At 43.0% G+C, this 19,752-nt stretch overlaps 1 protein-coding gene across 10 annotated transcripts in view; it reads right to left on the bottom strand.

Moving 5' to 3' along the window:
* LOC143283056 (uncharacterized) overlaps positions 1-19,752 on the bottom strand; it is a 132,059-nt gene that overhangs the window by 76,720 nt on the left and 35,587 nt on the right. For all 10 annotated transcript variants that reach the window (XM_076589076.1, XM_076589071.1, XM_076589077.1 and 7 more), the window contains 5 exons: positions 15,100-15,252; positions 12,771-13,012; positions 9,595-9,811; positions 3,648-3,757; positions 1,002-1,191 (listed from right to left, as the gene is read on the bottom strand). In XM_076589076.1, coding sequence (XP_076445191.1) covers positions 1,002-1,191; positions 3,648-3,757; positions 9,595-9,811; positions 12,771-13,012; positions 15,100-15,252 — 912 coding nt within the window. The remainder of the gene's footprint in view (positions 1-1,001; positions 1,192-3,647; positions 3,758-9,594; positions 9,812-12,770; positions 13,013-15,099; positions 15,253-19,752) is intronic.

Raw genomic sequence — 19,752 nt, forward strand, 5'->3', positions numbered from 1 at the left:
AGAAGTGAAAAACGTGACAGTAATCCCCAACCCTACCCCTATTCCTTTCTGGATTTGCAAATCTCGGGGAAGGCAAAAAGAGCTTTTTAAAAGGCGTTGCCAATAAACGGTCGCAAAACAACCTGTTTTTCTTCTTTCTTTTTTTTTACGTGTGTGTGTGTGTGTGCGGGCGGGCGCACGCGCGCGCGTGTGTGTGTGTGCGTGTGTGTGCGTATGTGCGCGCGCGCGCTCCACTGTGGGAGCTGGTTTTGTGTGTGTGTGGTTTGTTTTTTTTTTGTTTGTTTGTTTGGTTTTTTGTTGTTGTTTTTTCCAGGCACGCGGAAGCGCGGTATCAAGTGCGACCGTGAGAAATAAATGTCCCTGAGGAAGGTTGGGATGTCAGGTCTGGGACTCAGTAATCTTGTAATTTTTCGTCAAAAAGACTTTATTGATAGCATGCTGTCACAAAATATGTTTGGTGAACGCCACTTTTCATCGCTATAGAACGCCCGAGAGCCAGGCAATGCGTTTATCTCCCATAGTTTTCAAGACATCAATGGACGCGCAAGTAAACGACACACTGGGTTTGATCTGAATTTGAGTTCTCCCTGACATTTGTTTTTAGTACGAGTTTCGTCACATACAAAATGACATCGCTGTACATAAACCTGACAGAGAAATCAAAAAGAGCGACCAGGCCACACAAATTTATGCATACCGGAAACTATCAAAATAAAATTTCTCCACGCCGGAAACTACCAAAATAAAATTTCTCCATGCCGGAAACTATCCAAAGTCAAGATGTTCTGTGCCAGATTTCCGGCATATGCCGGACGACTTGCACCCCTACAATTAAGATATGCTTGACAGTCTAATGAAAAAGGAAAATGAAAAAAATCAACAACAGAACACACACACACACACACACACACACACACACACACACACTTTTATCCGAAAAAAAAACCGGAAAAAAACTACAAATACCACTAAACCAAAACAAGAGAAGAAAACCCATTCACCTGTAACTTCGTAGGTCAGTGTAGATAGGTCAGGGTCAGAGCAGGTCAAGGTCACAACAGTGTCAGCGACGCTGAATTTCCAAGGGATGGTAACGTTGAGTTGGGGTGCACAGGTTGGGGGGTGGTTAATGTCCACCACTTTGATGGTCAAGGGAACAGAATGGCTCAGTCCCGTGTTCAGGTCCTCCGCCTGCAGTCCACACACACACACACACACACACACACACACACACACACACACACACACAGACACACACACATACACACACACAAACACAGAGAGAGAGAGAGAGAGAGAGAGAGAGACGCACACACACACACACATACACACAGACGCACACACAATAACACACAGACACTCACACACGCACATACACATACATAAACGAGCACACACACACAGGCATAGATTCATCCGCGCGCACACCCACACACACACACACACACACACACACACACACACACACACACACACACACACACACACACACACACACACTCACACGCGCGCGCACTCACCTGCACATACACACACATACAAATACACACACATACACACATGCACACACGAAAACGCACATACACATATTTAACACACACACACACATACACACACACACAGGCACGACATTTTTTTCATCACCATGAGAGAACAATGCTCACTGCAGTAACTGTGCAGAACAACGCTCTATATGCGTCATCATAAAGCACAATTATTTGTTTCTCCTTCAGCATCAGTGCAGGGGTGATGTCACAGCTCTTGTTAGCCACATGAGTAGCCGCCCCCCACCCCCCACCACCCCTCCCCCCTCACCCACCCACACACAGGGAACCCCGCTGGTAATGACTGTCTTACGACTAAAGGAGTACCTTCAAGCTGAAGTATGACTATCGGTACAGATAGATAACACGGAGAGAGGGGGTGGGGGAAAGAGTTTGGGGGGGGGGGAGAAGGAGAGAGCGAGAGAGAGAGAGAGAGATTGTCAACAGATAAGAATGCCGATCCCGTAATTGTCTTTTGTTGTTGTTGTTTGTTGTTTGTTTGTTTTTTGCTTTTGTTTTTTTGTTTTGTTTTGGAGTTTTGGGGGTTTTTTTTGTTTGTTTGTTGTTGTTTTGTTGTTTTTTGTTTAGTTTTTGTTGTTGTTTTTTTCTTCTTTTTTTGTCTTATTACTCTAAAATGTGTAAAATATCTCAGATGTGTAAATACACTTTTTTGTGATCTCTTTGAACATCTAAGCATGCACATGTCTCTTTAGAGATATCTTTTTGGCTTCTGAGGTTGTTGTTGTTGTTGCTGCTGTTGTTACTTTTTGGTAAATACTGTTAATCGTTTCTAAATATGTCAAATGTTCTTAGACGTGTCATTGTCATTTCATGTTATGTCTTAACTACTTAAATGCATATTTCGTGTTTGAATTGTGAGCATGAGCAACACGAACACGTGCTAATTTCTCTTTGCTGGTAATGAAATTGCCTCGAGTTGACCAGACTTGGTCTCAGTTGCACCCGCAGAGAGAGCGTGCCACATTCAGTTGTACTCGAAGAGAGAGACACCACCTACTGCTGTAATTGTACCCAAACAGAGGGGCGCCACCGCACCCTCAGATGTACCCATACAGAGGGGCTCCACCCTCAGATGTACCCATAGAGAGGGGCTCCACCCTCAGATGTACCCATACAGAGGGGCTCCACCCTCAGATGTACCCATAGAGAGGGGCTCCACCCTCAGTTGTACCCATAGAGAGGGGCTCCACCCTCAGATGTACCCATACAGAGGGGCTCCACCCTCAGATGTACCCATAGAGAGGGGCTCCACCCTCAGATGTACCCATACAGAGGGGCTCCACCCTCAGATGTACCCATACAGAGGGGCTCCACCCTCAGATGTACCCATACAGAGGGGCTCCACCCTCAGATGTACCCCCAGAGAGGGGCGCAACCCTCAGATGTACCCATACAGAGGGGCTCCACCCTCAGATGTACCCATACAGAGGGGCGCCACCGCACCCTCAGAAGTACCCATACAGAGGGGCACCACCCTCAGTTGTACCCCCAGAGAGGGGCTCCACCCTCAGATGTACCCATACAGAGGGGCGCAACCCTCAGATGTACCCATACAGAGGGGCTCCACCCTCAGATGTACCCATACAGAGGGGCGCCACCCTCAGATGCACCCATACAGAGGGGCTCCACCCTCAGATGTACCCATACAGAGAGGGGCTCTACCCTCAGATGTACCCATACAGAGGGGCTCCACCCTCAGTTGTACCCATACAGAGGGGCTCCACCCTCAGATGTACCCATACAGAGGGGCGCAACCCTCAGATGTACCCATACAGAGGGGCTCCACCCTCAGATGTACCCATACAGAGGGGCGCAACCCTCAGATGTACCCATACAGAGGGGCTCCACCCTCAGATGTACCCATACAGAGGGGCTCCACCCTCAGCTGTACCCCCAGGGAGAGGCTCCACCCTCAGCTGTACCCCCAGAGAGGGGCGCAACCCTCAGATGTACCCATACAGAGGGGCGCCACCCTCAGATGCACCCATGCAGAGGAGGTTTGTGTGTGTGTGTGTGTGTACGTGCGTGCGTGCGTGCGTGCGAGTGTGTGTGTGTGGAGGGGGCGGGGGCGTGGGGGCTAACCGTGACGTAGCCACGTAGTTCATTGTCGACGAAGCGGAGGAGAGAGGCGGCCACCACGACCTGTCCTGTGGTGCTGTTGATGCTGAAGTATTGCTCCATGTTGCTGTTCACTGCACACAGCACAACACATCACACACCAATGAGTGGGACACTTTCTAGTATACTCCCTGTTAGGCGATATAGACGTTCCATGTCAAACTGGGTCAAACCAGGCCTATCGGTTTGCTCTGTTGGCCGAAATTCGCAGCTGACGTAGCACAAAGACGCCTCCGCCTAGCCTATCGTTTAACCCAGCCAATCATCTCCCTTCCCTGCCTTCAGCACTGAACAGTCATTCCGTAGCCAATGAATAATACGCTATGTGAACCATGCCAAGAACAGCCGGGAAGGACGGGTGGGCATTTGAGTTCGACAGCGAGTATCATACAAAATCTTTATTCTGGTGTCATATGCTGAATCACGTCAAACCAATTTATAGTTTAAAAGTAAAAGGAAGAAGGTATAGCCTTACTGATTCGCGTGGGGAGCGTTAGTAACAGAAACAGCTGTGTTAGCAGCGAGAAAGGAAATCCCCATCAGCCCTGGTGATAAGGAAATCCCTGGGATAAAAGCTGATGAAGGGATTCTCCGAACGCCAGGCGGCTGCCTCCAGAATGCGCCAAAGAAGAACAGAGTGCTGAAAGACCAGCACTTCATGTGTCCTCAGATTCACGCAGTGGGCATCTCTTTGGGCCTGAGAAGCAGGCTTTCAGAATGACTTGAGAGAGCGAGAAACGGTGTCAGTTGTCATGTTTGTCTTGCAGTTCTCAGTGATCGACAAAAGAAGATGTCTTTATTCAAGATCTTCTTCTTCGTTCGTTCGTGCGCTACAAACTCCCACGTTCACTCTTACGAATACGAGTTTTAGGAGACAGTTAACTATAATTGGAAGTGTGGCAATATGATATCAAAATCACTCATTTATATAAACCGATACATTTGTGGTTGTTTTTACCTACCTGCTGACTTTTTTTTCAACGTTTACAGAACATATGCTATAAATTTGTATGGAATGCAAAAACAGACAAATTAAGCAGAAAAACTGTACACGATAGTACAGGAGCTAGAGGGCCTGGACTGTCAGATCTGAAAAAAAATTGCTGTGGCTTTGAAGCTGGCCTGGATCCGAAGCCTCCGTACAACAAAACGCAAATAGAAGCTTGTTGCGAAATACAACTTTAATTCCTGGGTTTCAAAATATTGATAAATATGGATTCGAAATCATTTTGATATTCCCGACATTTTTTGGAAAGAGGTATTTTTGGCTTCCTAAACACAATTCAACAAACTTTGTTGTTAAGACTCATCAGAACGTTTTGGTGAACTTGTTGGGGTTTTTTAACAGAAGAATTCAAATCGGGCAAAAGATTGTTATCTCTTGAAAGTACGTGGGAAATGGTCTCGTTATGGTTTAGAAGAATTCAAACAAACGTATCATATCACATTATCGATTGTGTTATTTTTTGTGTTTACAAATGTGCAAAATCAGATTCTATAAGAAAGACTAAAATAAACGTAGATAACAATAAATGCATGACTATGCCACTTTAATCTAAAACTTCATTCTGTTGTCAAAGGACCCAGAATGTACTATGACTCAGAGTATGATCGCACCGAAATGTTGTGCAAAATGGGACGAAAAACTCCATGTTGAAAACGACTGGATATATTGCCTTCTGTATTTTACATAAACGTTCTGATGTAAAAACGAAATCGTTCCAAATGAGAACTATCCAAGGCTGCATAGAGACAAAATGTGATTTTGAAACATGGAATTAATAGATAACGACAACAGTATTTTTTTCCATTCTGCTAAAGATAGCATCGATCACATGTTGCTGAATTACCCAGAAATCCAAAACTTCTGGCATGGTTTTGTCGCAGTGATGAATGAAAGATGTATGGATTATTATAATATACATTTAACAAAAAGCTTTGTTATCACCGGAGTGTATCTACATAATACATAATAATACCACTTAATTCTTTTGTTGGCAAATCATTACTCATGCCCACGCCACAACAGAGCAGACCCATACTACCTGCTGGCTCGTCGAGAGCAGGCAGCCATTTTCAGGCTCAGGACATGCCACAACCGCCTGAAACACCACCTATACACGAAACTCCGTATCGGCGACACAGAGCAGTGCCCCTGTAGAACAGGCAGCCAGACAACAGAACATCTGCTGCAGACCTTGCCCGCTCCACCAAGCGCTCCGAGAGAAAACCTGGACCGACCTCAGCGGCCCGGAAGCTCTACGGAGGACTGGAGGACCTGCGACGTACTGCCGAGGAGACGGGGGAATCCATCTGATAAATGACGAACGAGACAACAATTACTCATGCCAATGTGAAATTAACAAAACTGATCCTGTTTTGAGAGTATTTCTTAGTAAGCTTAAACATGGGTATAAAACAGAAGAATTCAAAGCATGAATAAACTCACAATATCATAATTTTCAGAACACACGAATATCATAATAAGCCAAATTTCTTACAGTAATTCCTTCTTAGTTCCACTCGGCTGCCTAACTAATAATTGTTTCTTTTTTGTGATGGTTGATACAGCCCTTTATTACACAATCCATACATAACGTTTGTGTGCTGAAAATCAAATGAGTTATTTTTACCATGTAATGTTATATCCTTGAAGCTCGACATTGCATTTTCCACTGGAAATGGTGTGTTGTAACTGCAGTCTCTATGTCAACCCAGTACGGTGTAATTGGGTCCCACTCGTATATGAAATGCTCCATTTTTTTCCTCCATACATTCATGTACTTACTTTCCACTCCAGTTTCCCCAGGCCCACCATATGTATCGAAGTCTTTATTATATATCTCGTTTTTTTTCCTTCTAAAGAATAGCCAAAATAAGTCAAGTTTAATATGACCGCTTACCACTTTGTGTATTCTGACTGAATAAAATCAAGTGAAAAAAAAGACAAGACTCACTTGTGATATGCACTTAATCCAACAAAGGAATAAAGTATCTATTAAAAAAAATTAAAAATTAATAATCCAGCAAAAAGACATAAACTAACTCTCTCTCTCTCTCTCTCTCTCTCTCTCTCTCTCTCTCTCTCTCATTTATTTTGCACTATTTTTGTTCTGATTTGCACCTGCTATGTCACTGGAGCTTTACAGCTAATGACATTAAACGTTTCAGTGCTCTCTCTCTCTCTCTCTCTCTCTCTCTCTCTCTCTCTCTCTCACTATGATCTAGATCTATATGTGTGTTTGCATGCAACTTTCAATTCTACGAATACTCAATTCAGACGAAAAGCAGAAAATATTATTTGGATAAATATAAATTATGTTAACAGGCCCACTGGTTACACTAAATAACAGCTCGCTTATTCACCCACAAGGTCAGTCAGTGAATGAGATGTTTGAAGTTAAACATAGATCGAGCATTTTACTTACCTGAGTAAGAAAATCGCTGTGTCAAACCTAGTGCCAAAGCTACAACTTGCCCACAATACAAGCAAACTATACCTACCGCCTGATGAGAGCAAAATACACAACGGAGTTGTTACACACTAGTTCTCTCAGAGCTGTGAAAAACAATGGGAATCCCCAAACCAAAAGTATGCGACATGCAATTCCAGTACTGTTCCATTTCATTTCACATGTGTTACTCTGTGACGTCAGTCAGCCATGGCACAACCACTGGTATGCATGTGTATTACACCAACCTGCCGCCCCTTTTGCGTCAACTGAATGGACTAGACTGCGACAGTTATTTTTAGACAGGCGGCGAGCAGCCAAATCAACATTCGGAACTTGGCCTCCGAACGATATGGAAAACAGACATATTAAAGATTGTGTTACTGTTATGAGAAGGAAAAAAAACAAAACTTAATACATCTTTCAAAGCATGGTATTGCGTGTTTTACAGATTTCCACGCTTGGACGACTATAAACAGACGCACAGTTGGCAAAGGTCTGAGTTGAGTTCCTTCGTGCATGTGAAATGCGACGTGATGTAACTGACAAATTGTGCTTGGAAAATCGATTTTGTTTTTTGTCTTTTTGTTGGGGACATTTAAGCAGTAAGTTTTTAGGCCCGTGCACTAATATCTTTTTCAATAAAAATTCAACTGCCTTCTTCGCCTTCTGTCAATTAAACGTTATCGTGAATGAATGCGGCACACTGTATTCCAAGATGTCTGCCTCCGTCAATTCGTGTGGGGTTTGTCGATTACATTTTGTATTATGTTCATTCTAGTTAATGTAGTAACATCTGTAAAATATCCGTATGCAGTAAACACATCGATGTCGTAGTTAGTATCATTTTTCAAATGTAGATAGTGTATGACCTTTCCACTGAGTATAAAACACAAAGGCTTTTTTATGCCCAGAGTCATATTTTGATTTTGTAATCATTTAGATGACTGATGAGTGAAATCTGTTGTAAGAAAATAATCACCCTTACAAATAATTAGTTTTCGGCCTATAAGTATAACGTCCCATTGACAGGCTTATTGAGAGATGTGTGACTCATTGTGTTAATGTAAGTTCCATACTGAGCAAAATAAGTTCCATTTTTTACATAGAAATATTCATCAATTGCTATTCGCTGCTGGTCAGGCATCTGCTTGGCAGATGTGGTGTAGCGTATATGGATTTGTCCGAACGCAGTGACGCCTCCTTGAGCTACTGAAACTGAAACTGTTGTTCAATGTGTCAGCATGTCACATAAAAATGCAAAATTTTGTGTATAAAAAAAAAAGATGTAACAGTAATTTGTGAAAATATCTCAAATTATTTTGTGCCCTTCCCAGTGGTGCAATATCATCATCATCATTAGAATGCAGAGAGAGAACTGATCATTTGTTAATTTTGTGCCAAATTTGGTATCAACTAATTATTTCCAGAGAAAATGACAATGTTAAAGTTTATCACACACACACACACACACACACACACACACACACACACACACAACTGAACACAGGGTTATTACAGAGACATTGTTTACACAAGTGAGTGATGAAATAAGACGTCTCTGAGAGGAATGTTCACTGTTAAGTCTCTTTCAGTAGTATTTGAGACACCTGACTGGGCATATGTGCTGATCTTCATCCCAAGTCAACACAACACAGTCTGCACTGTTCAACACAACACAACATGACACAACGTAGCACACACAGCACAGTTCAACACAACACACGTTGCACAGATAAGTACTCGCTGTACAGATCAAGAAAACACACACACACACACACACACACACACACAGAGTTAAACACAACACACACTGCACAGTCAAATACACACTTAACAGTTCAACACAACACAACACAACACAACACACACACACACACACACACACACACACACACACACACACACACAGTTCAACACAACACACGCTGCACAGTCAAATATACACTGTACAGTTCACACACACTGTACAGTTCAACACAACACACACTGTACAGTTCAACACAACACACACTATACAGTTCAACACAACACACACTGTACAGTTCAACACAACACACACTGTTCAACACAACACACACTGTACAGTTCAACACAACACACACTGTACAGTTCAACACAACACACACTGTACAGTTCAGCACACACACTATACAGTTCAACACAACACACACTGTTCAACACAACACACACTGTACAGTTCAACACAACACACACTGTACAGTTCAACACAACACACACTGTACAGTTCAACACACACACTGTACAGTTCAACACAACACACACTGTACAGTTCAACACAACACACACTGTTCAACACAACACACACTGTACAGTTCAACACAACACACACTGTTCAACACAACACACACAGTACAGTTCAACACACACACAGCACACAAATCCCTACAACCAACAAACGTTGCACTGCAGAGCACACCCGAGGTGGCAGCACTCACCCAGTCCGTCCCCTGACAGGGAATAGATCAGCGAGGCTTCCTGTCCTCCCACCTCAGCCTCCACCCGGACAACGGAAGACCCCACAGACACGTTCTGCTTCACCTCGGCCAAGTAGTGGGTCTCGGTGAAACTGGGCGGAACGCGAAACAAGACCGAGAGCTTGGCTGCCCACTGGAAGGGGCGCGCACCTAGTCCATTGTCGACCTCCATGTTCATCTGGGCAAAGGGACAGCAGGGCGGTGTGGACGACATGGATAATAATAATAATAATAATAATAATAATAAAAATAATGTACATTTATATAGCGCCCTTTCTCACTAAGAGCTCAGGGCGCTTTACATGAAAGAAAAATATTACAAGTAACATAAAACATTCATGGCCACTCTTTCTCAAAAAACCCTCCCCCCCCCCACTAACACTCTCCCTTTCCCAACCTACATACATCCAAAGTGAGCTGACATGGGTGGCGTTGGAGAAAAGGAAGCTGAGAGTACTTATAGATAGGTTTTAAAAAGATGAGTTTTTTTGTGATGAGCGAAAAGCAGAAATAGAATCAGATGCACGGATATGATAAGGAAGGTTGTTCCAGATGTGAGGAGCACCAAAGAAGAAAGAACGTTCATCATAGGTTCTTGTATTGACGCGAGGAAGTTTCAAAAGGTAACCGTCAGAGGAAGAGCGGAGATTTCTTGTGGGAGTGTAAACACTGATAAGGTCAGAAAGATAAGTAGGTCCTGCGGAGTGGAAAGCAGAATAGCAGAGACACGCAACTTTGTATTTAATTCTCGCTTCAATGGGGAGCCAATGTAGAGTGCGGAGGTGAGGAGAAATGTGATCAGTACGTTGGACCCTGAGAGTCAGACGGGCATCATTGTTTTGAAGTTTTTGAATTCGCTGAAGAATATTATGTGGACAGCCTTTGAGAAGAGAATTACAGTAGTCAATTCATGACAGTACAAAAGCAGAAATAAGAGTTTTAGTAGTTTCAACAGAAAGGTACTGACGGATAGAGTTGATGCGACGATAATCGAATAGTCATTAAAGTGTTCCCCCAACACTTTCTTCATCCTAAGTCACGATGTAATTGTTGAAGACAGGTCCTCAAAGTCGAGCACACTTTTACTTTCAGTTTGAAAAGTCATACAGTGTGCAAATGATTTTCAAAAAGATAGAAAATAAGAATGGAAATGAAAATAAGTAGTTCAGCTTCATAATACCACATTCGATGGGTAAACAAATATTTGGGGCAGTTTTGTCGTTACTCTTTTCGAAACATTTCTAGGCAGTTTTATTCGCTATTTTGGGTGGTGTGTCAGCTAAATGGCCTATTAGTAACGCGTCCGCATCGGAAGCACAAGAATCTAAGCGTGCTGGATCGAATCCCGTACTCGAATTTTCTCTATCACAGAGTGCGCGATTGAGACCAGGATTGAAGTGTGTTGGAGGCTGTCCAAAAATGAATTCAACCATGATTTTTTTTTCTACCCTTAAAATGATAAGTATGTTTTCTAATTAATCTAACAAAATATTCATTCGAGGCGAACTCCCCACTGGAGTCATATCCCGCCTTCCCATGATGTTAACTTAGGGGTGGGGGGTCATTCTCGAGCATCACACCGGGTATTCGTGGAATCAGTTCTCTGCTCCCCTTCCTGTGGCCAGCTGAAGGGAAGTGCTAGGCAATAATAACGAACTTGTCTGCCTTTGTCTCACCAGGAGTAACGGCACTTGTTTGTTGTTCAGTGGAAAAAAAAAAAGGTGACCTCTCTCACCAACCACCTCATACCCATGACTTCACCCTCCTTCAGACAACCAGGACCCCTCCCCCTCCCCCTCCCCCCGAACGCCTGAAGAACAGCAAGGACTTCACCCCCTCCGCCTCCCCCCTTCAGACAGCCACGACTTCCCATCCAGATAGACATGCAGGACTCACCCTTCGAACAACGAAACCTCTACACAGAATCATTGACTCAAGCCCTGAACAACTTGTATCAGACAATAGTCGGTTAAACGTAACTCGTGTGTGTGTGTGTGTGTGTGTGTGTGTGTGTGTGTGTGTGTGTGTGTGCGTGTAGGCTGGTTGGTTGGTTGGTTGGTAATTAATTTAATGTCTGTTCACTAAAGTGATTTTAGATGGGAGAAAAAAAAATGTGTGTAGTGTAGTGTTTATGTGTATGGGAACGTGTTCGAACTGTTTACAATTACATGTGACAAGAAATCCAAATTTAGAATGGAGAAGGAAATTTGGGGAATGGTAACAAACTAATAATAGGTGTGTGTGTGTGTGTGTGTGTGTGTGTTTTCGTGTACTTGTGTGCGTGTGATTGTCAGAGTGAAAGCGAAGAGAAGAGAAAATGAGAGAGCGACAGAAGAGAGATAGACAGATGGGGGAGAGGGCGCATTGACACTGATATTGTTTTACTGCCACTGCCCGTGTCAGAGAGAGAGAGAGAGAGAGAACGCTGAACGACTTTAATGACTCAGGCCAACAGCGCCTATCATGACATTTGTGAGAATATACCAAAAACAAAAACAAAAAAAAGCCACATGTCCATTATATTCGGCTGTCAAACAGACAGACAGACAGAAACACACACACACACACACACACACACACACACACACACACACACACACACACACACCCTTCACACGTCAAACAACAATGCAAACATACACATTGTCATACTCATCCATTCACACACACTCACGTTCTAATGCCTGCCTACCTCACACGCCCATCCTAAAAAAAAAAACATTCACACTCACACACACACACACACACCACAGTGTGCGCACATGCATGCGTACACACACACACACACTCTCGCACTCACACATACAGACACGTATTCGACGTGTACACACTTGCATGCATGCCTATCAACGCACGAAAAAAAAAACAACCCACATATGTTAACTCGACTGGAAACGACCAATTTGCATGCTATTTGAACTGGGACTTTCATTCTAGTGCTTTCCTGCTACCCATCATATTAACCACCCTCATATTGCAAACCCCCACCCACATCCACCCTACACCCATCATATTAACCACACCCGCATTGAAAGCCCCCACCCACACCCACACCCACACCAACCATTTAAACCACTCTCACATTGTAAGCCCCACCCTCACCTCGTCCCCACACCAAAAAAGCATATCACGCTCACAATGTACGTGCCACTCGTAGTACGCTGATAGCAGAACTCGCCGTAGGACTGGGTAGAACTGGGATGGACCCTCTGAGTGATCGCGCCTGTCCAGTTGCCATTGAAGGTATAGGTGAGGTACTGGGTGTCTCCAGGCGGGGTGGTTGGATCCGAGCAGTTCGGGTAGATGCGGAAACAGTTGCCTTGCTGCCAGAACCCGACAGGCAGCACCACATCGGGCTGACACTGCGGTGGATAGTCTCCTGCCACCCGTATCAAGCGCCCGGCACATTGATGGTGGTCATGTGTCTCACATCAGCAAAATGACTGTACACTGTGTGTCGTCATGTGTCTTACATCACTAAATGACTGTGTGTGTCGACATGTGTCTTACAGCAACAAATGTTGTGTGTCGTCATGCGTCATGCTGTGTGTCATAATGTGTCTTACATCAAGAAATGACTGTACACTGCATGTCGTCATGTGTCATAAATCACCAAATTGCTGCATGTCGTTATGTCTTTAATCACCAAATGACTGTGTGTCGTCATGTGTCTTACATCACCAAATGACTGTGTGTCGTCATGTGTCTTACATCACCAAATGACTGTAGACTGTATGTCGTCATGTATCTTACTTCACCAAATTGATGTGTGTCGGCATGTGTGTTTAATCACCAAATGACTGTGTGTCGTCATGTGTCTTACATCACCAAATGACTGTGTGTCGTCATGTGTCTTACATCACCAAATGACTGTGTGTCGTCATGTGTCTTACATCACCAAATGACTGTGTGTCTTCATGTGTCTTACATCACCAAATGACTGTAGACTGTATGTCGTCATGTATCTTACTTCACCAAATTGATGTGTGTCGGCATGTGTGTTTAATCACCAAATGACTGTGTGTCGTCATGTGTCTTACATCACCAAATGACTGTACACTGTGTGTCATCATGTGTCTTACATCACCAAATGATGTGTGTCATTATATGTCTTACATCACCAAATGACTGTATACTGTGTGTTGTCATGTGTCTTACATCACCAAATGACTACTGTCATGTATCTTACATCACCAAATGACTACTGTCATGTATCTTACATCAACAAATGACTACTGTCATGTATCTTACATCACCAAATGACTGTACACTGTGTGTTGTCATGTGTCTTACATCACCAAATGACTACTGTCATGTATCTTACATCACCAAATGACTACTGTCATGTATCTTACATCAACAAATGACTACTGTCATGTGTCTTACAAATGACTGTGTTGGCATGTGTCTTACATCACCAAATGACAGGTATTGTCAGGTGTCTTACATCACCAAAATGACTGTATCTTCATGTATCTTATCACCAAATGACTGTGTTATCATGTGTCTTACAGAACTAAATGACCGTGTGTCGTCATGTGTCTTACATGACCAAATGACTGTGTTGACATGTGTCTTACATCACACAAATGACTGTATCGTCATGCGTCCTTCATCACCAAATAAATGTATCTTCATGTATCTTACATCATCAAGTGACTCTGCTGTCATGCGTCTTACATCACCAAATGACTGTATCGTCATGCGTCTTTCAACACCAAATAAATGTGTGTCGTCATGTGTCTTACATCACTAAATGACTGTAGACTGTGTGGCGTCATGTGTCTTACATCACTAAATGCCTGTGTGTCATCATGTGTCTTACAAAACCAAGTGGCTTTACATTGTGTGTCGTCATGTGTTTGACATCACCAAATGACTGTGTGTCATCATGTGTCATATATCGCTGCATCGCAAAATGACTGCACATGATGTGTCATCATGTGTCTTTCATCAACAAAAGTAAATCTCCTGTCATGTGTTGTCTTACATCATACATCACCAGATGACTGAGTAACACACACACACACACACACACACACACACACACACACACATACATAAACACACACACACACACACACACACACACACACACACACACATAAATATGCATGCACACACACACACACAAACACACACACACACACACACACGCACGCACGCACGCACACACACATACATATACATGCACACACACACACACACACACACACACACACACACACACACATACACACATACATAAACATGCATGCACACACACACACATACACACACACACACACACACACACACACACACACACACACATATATATATATATATATAGAGAGAGAGAGAGAGAGAGAGAGAGAGAGAGATTCGTCAGGACAACGATGATGACGACGATGATGACAGTGGTGACGATGTTGATAGTGATGATGATGATGATGATGATGATGATGATGATAAATCAGTACTCACGAAGAACACATAATTTGAGTTCCAGATCTGCTATATGGTTGAAGGAACCATTGACCAGGTAATGGACGCCGAATATCACAGACACCTCCTGACTGAACCGGGGGATAGGCGAACGCAAAGTGAAATCACCATTCTCCTTCGCTCTGATTATGTCTGCAACACCACCCAACACCCGTTCTTCACACACCACCCAACACCCGTTCTTCACACAACACCCTTTCTTCACACACCACCCAACACCCGTTCTTCACACACCACCCAACACCCGTTCTTCACACAACACCCTTTCTTCACACAACACCCGTTCTTCACACACCACCCAAAACCCTTTCTTCACACATCACCCTTTCTTCACACATCACCCAACACCCGTTCTTCACACACCACCCGTTCTTCACACACCACCCAACACCCGTTCTTCACACACCACCCGTTCTTCACACACCACCCAACACCCGTTCTTCACACACCACCCAACACCCGTTCTTCACACAACACCCTTTCTTCACACATCACCCAACACCCGTTCTTCACACAACACCCTTTCTTCACACAACACCCGTTCTTCACACACCACCCGTTCTTCACACACCACCCAACACCCTTTCTTCACACACCACCCAACACCCTTTCTTCACCCAACACCCTTTCTTCACCCAACACCCGTTCTTCACACACCACCCAACACCCGTTCTTCACACACCACCCAACACCTTTCTTCACACACCACCCAACACCCTTTCTTCACACACCACCCAACACCCTTTCTTCACACACCACACAACACCTTTCTTCACACACCACCCAACACCCTTTCTTCACACACCACACAACACCTTTCTTCACACACCACCTAACACCCTTTCTTCACACACCACACAACACCTTTCTCCACACACCACCCAACACCCGTTCTTCACACTCCACCCAACATTAGTTCTTTACTGATAGACAGACAGATTGATAGAGAGACACCTAGTCTCCACGGACAGACAGAGACAGACTGAATCTGAGAGAGAGAGAGAGAGAGAGAGAGAGAGAGAGAACTGTTTTAATTCGTGAGGCCACCGTCCTGTACACAAACTGAGTTAGCCAAAGATAAGGAAGGGAAAAAAGGACATAAAAGGAAAAAAAAACAAAAAGACATTGCATCAATGCATACAATACATCAATCATACATACCACTGGAGTGTAAGCAACTGATCTCGCAAACTTAAGGCGTAAAAACTGTACATCGCTAAATCTCTCAGACAGAGGGTATCTTCGTTCTGTAAAAAGAAAGCTGGGGTTTGATGACGTCTGTTTCCGCAATGCTTCACTCTTAAAGCGGAGTGAGCAATCAAAAAGGAAATCTTTTTTCTGTTTCGACATGATCACAAAATGGACATTTCTCTGGTTTTTAAGAATATCTGTTGTTAGTATTCATCTCACATAATCCAGACCCGAGTCTAGTTAATATTTGTCTAAATTTGGCCATAGTGATGACATGAATATATCTATCTGGCTCCAAAATTGATTTGAATGAGCGATAAGTCACAAAGCGATCACTTGCATCCTATTTTGAATGCCAGTCTTTAAGGAAACAGTCAATTATTCGTCGTTTAAAAATTTTCAAAAATATCTTCTTCTCCATCCGCAACATTCACCCAGACCTCTGAGAAACCAAACGAATCTAAACACCTCTTTATTTGCATAGCCCAGTTATGCGAATTTTGTTCCTGGTTATTGTGGGATATCGTTTCCAAGATCATTTCATATGCCTGTTTAGGAAATCTTAAAATATTCATGTTTTGTAAGTGAAACAAGTGACGCACAGAGTAAAGAATACTGTCCACATACGTTAGGTATCTGCCCGTTTCCCTGTAAATCATTGCATTGGGAGTTTTCGGGTGGACGTTCAGCAAACGTTTACAAGCAAATAAATGTACAGACTCCACAGTTTCAGACCTGTATAAACCCCACACTTCAGATGAGTAAAGCAGCGTAGGTTTTACTTGGGCGTCAAATAATCTAAAGAAATTGAGATATCCATCTTGCCCAGAGCCCACATCGTCTGTAAAACTTCTGTTACTTTTCCTTTAGTGCGTCTGCAGCATTATTCTAGGGCTGTCTCAAAGGACATTTTGGTGGTAAACGTGAACCCAAGACATTTATAGCTGTTGACAACATCGATGACCTTCCCTTTAAAGAACCATTTTTCGTTTCTGGCTATATAACCTCCCTTACGGAAAACCATTATCTTGGTTTTCTGCAAACTGACTGTGAGACCAAGCCTGTCTGACGCCGTTGCCAGAGTGTCTAACTGGTTCTGGAGTCCAGTTGGAGTCAGAGTCAGTAAAACTATGTCACCTGCAAATAACAGTCAGAAGATTTCCTGCAAACCTGGGAGAAATTAGAACCCGTTCTTACCATCACAGTTTACAGCATCAGCAACCTCGGTGATCAGCAACGAAAACAATCAATGGAGACATCAAGCAAAGTTCACCCATCGGAAGGGCAGTTAAAGAACTGTGATAATTCAGAGCCTCATCGGACACAACCTTTTACAGAGCTGTACATGCCTTTGAGCATTTGTAACATTTTTTTTTGATGTCTGTAATTTTTGCAAAGTATTCCATAGACTGTCTCTGTCCATAGTATCAAATGTCTTTTGACAGTCAGTGAAGGCAACAGAAAACTTGCTTCTGTTTTATCCGAACAAACATTTCTTGACATAAGAGTAATGTGATCGACTGTTGAGTAATGTTTTCGAAATACTGCCTGCTCAGAACTTATTTTCTCTTCAGCTTCTGCCCATTTGTACAGACACTGGTTTAGGATAGAAGTAATCATCTTGCTAATTATGCTTAACAAAGAAATACCCCTGTAGCTGTAGTTTTCTGGATTGAAAGCATCGCCTTTCTTAAGTAAGGGTACAATCCCCTGTAGTTTTCTGGATTGAAAGCATCGCCTTTCTTAAGTGAGGTACAATGACAGATTTTGTCCAAGCCTCTGGATACTACCCACAATTGTACACCCGATTAAAACGTTTTGTCAGGAAGGGAACGATTTTATGTTCAGCTTCTTTTGGAAACTCGCCTAAAATTTGATGAAGGACGGCTGCTTTTCTAGGCCTGCGTCTTAACAACCTGACGGACTTCGTGTTCAGTTATCTCATCATCCAGCTTTGGCATGTATATTTCTTCTTCCTCTTCTTCACATACATTGGCTCGCTGTCATTTCCCTGCTGATGGGAAGCACAATGAGAACCAAGCACTTTTTCAAAATGACCCTGCCAGTTTTCAATACTTATATTGGGGGTATCTAATGGCTTCCTCCTTGCTTTCCGAACCATTGACCAAAACTTTGTGCTATCATTTCTGTTTTCCAGCGGGCTATCGATCACTTTGTGCTATCATTTCTGTTTTCCAGCGGGCTATCGATCACTTTGTGCTATCATTTCTGTTTTCCAGCGGGCTATCGATCACTTTGTGCTATCATTTCTGTTTTCCAGCGGGCTATCGATCACTTTGTGCTATCATTTCTGTTTTCCAGCGGGCTATCGATCACTTTGTGCTATCATTTCTGTTTTCCAGCGGGCTATCGATCACTTTGTGCTATCATTTCTGTTTTCCAGCGGGCTATCGATCACCTGTTTCCGGTACTCTTATTTTCTTATCTGAAAGTGTTTGATACTCTGATCTATTTTGCCTGTATATTGCTTCGTCATTTTTTATCCCCCGTTCGATTCGAATTATTCAGTGCTCTGCCTGCCTCGCGTTTTTTTTCTGTTTACGTTCACTGTCAAACCACCTGCTTCTGTTTGGCTTGTGTGGTGCAATATTAATGGTTTGTTTCATGCATTGTCCAGCGTCCAGTAATAGATTAGTAAATTTCTCTTAAGCAAGATCCACATTCTTTTCCACTTCAATCATAGCATCTGTTACAATGGATTCTGACTCGGCAGAACATAAATATTCTACAAAAAAGTGGGCTTTTCCAGCATCACACTTCAATTTCTCAAACGTTTCTTTCTTGGTCTCCTGTGTACAAGTATTATTAGTAGAACATTTTGCATTTAATGTGACTGGCATGTGGTTTGATTCTATTTGATTTTGTACTTTCAAATAACTTACAAAAGGTAAAAAAATCTTCGGAACAGAGAAAATAGTCAACAACACTATTTCCTCGGTCTGATATGAATGTAAAATTACCAGATTCATCACCAGTACACATGTCATTCAATGGTGTAAATTGAAAATTTGAACATAAGTCGATTAGGGTTTTGCCAAAACAATTGACTACAACATCTTTTTACTTTCTGGAGAACAAATCATATTTATCAAAATCAGCATCTTCATCCATACCACCATCGTCCAATTTCCAGTCACCGATACGCGCATTCAAATCACCACGTACAAGAAAATGAAAGTCATCACAATATTCCAGGGAGGGGGAAATAAAATGATCGAGTTTTCTAGGGTACATGAAAAGTCTTTGTTGTGGCAATAACTGCTTATGACTGGATGGTTGCATCAAAAAGCGTCTTATTCAGTTTTATACAAAAGATATTGTCCACAAGTGAGACAATGATTTCCGCAAAATCACCCAAGTGTTTTCTTAATCATAACAACGGTACCTCCTGATCTGCGTCCTCGAAATGATAGTTTTTCA

Source organism: Babylonia areolata, chromosome 6 (genome assembly GCF_041734735.1).
Source record: "Babylonia areolata isolate BAREFJ2019XMU chromosome 6, ASM4173473v1, whole genome shotgun sequence".
Lineage (NCBI taxonomy): Eukaryota > Metazoa > Mollusca > Gastropoda > Neogastropoda > Buccinidae > Babylonia > Babylonia areolata.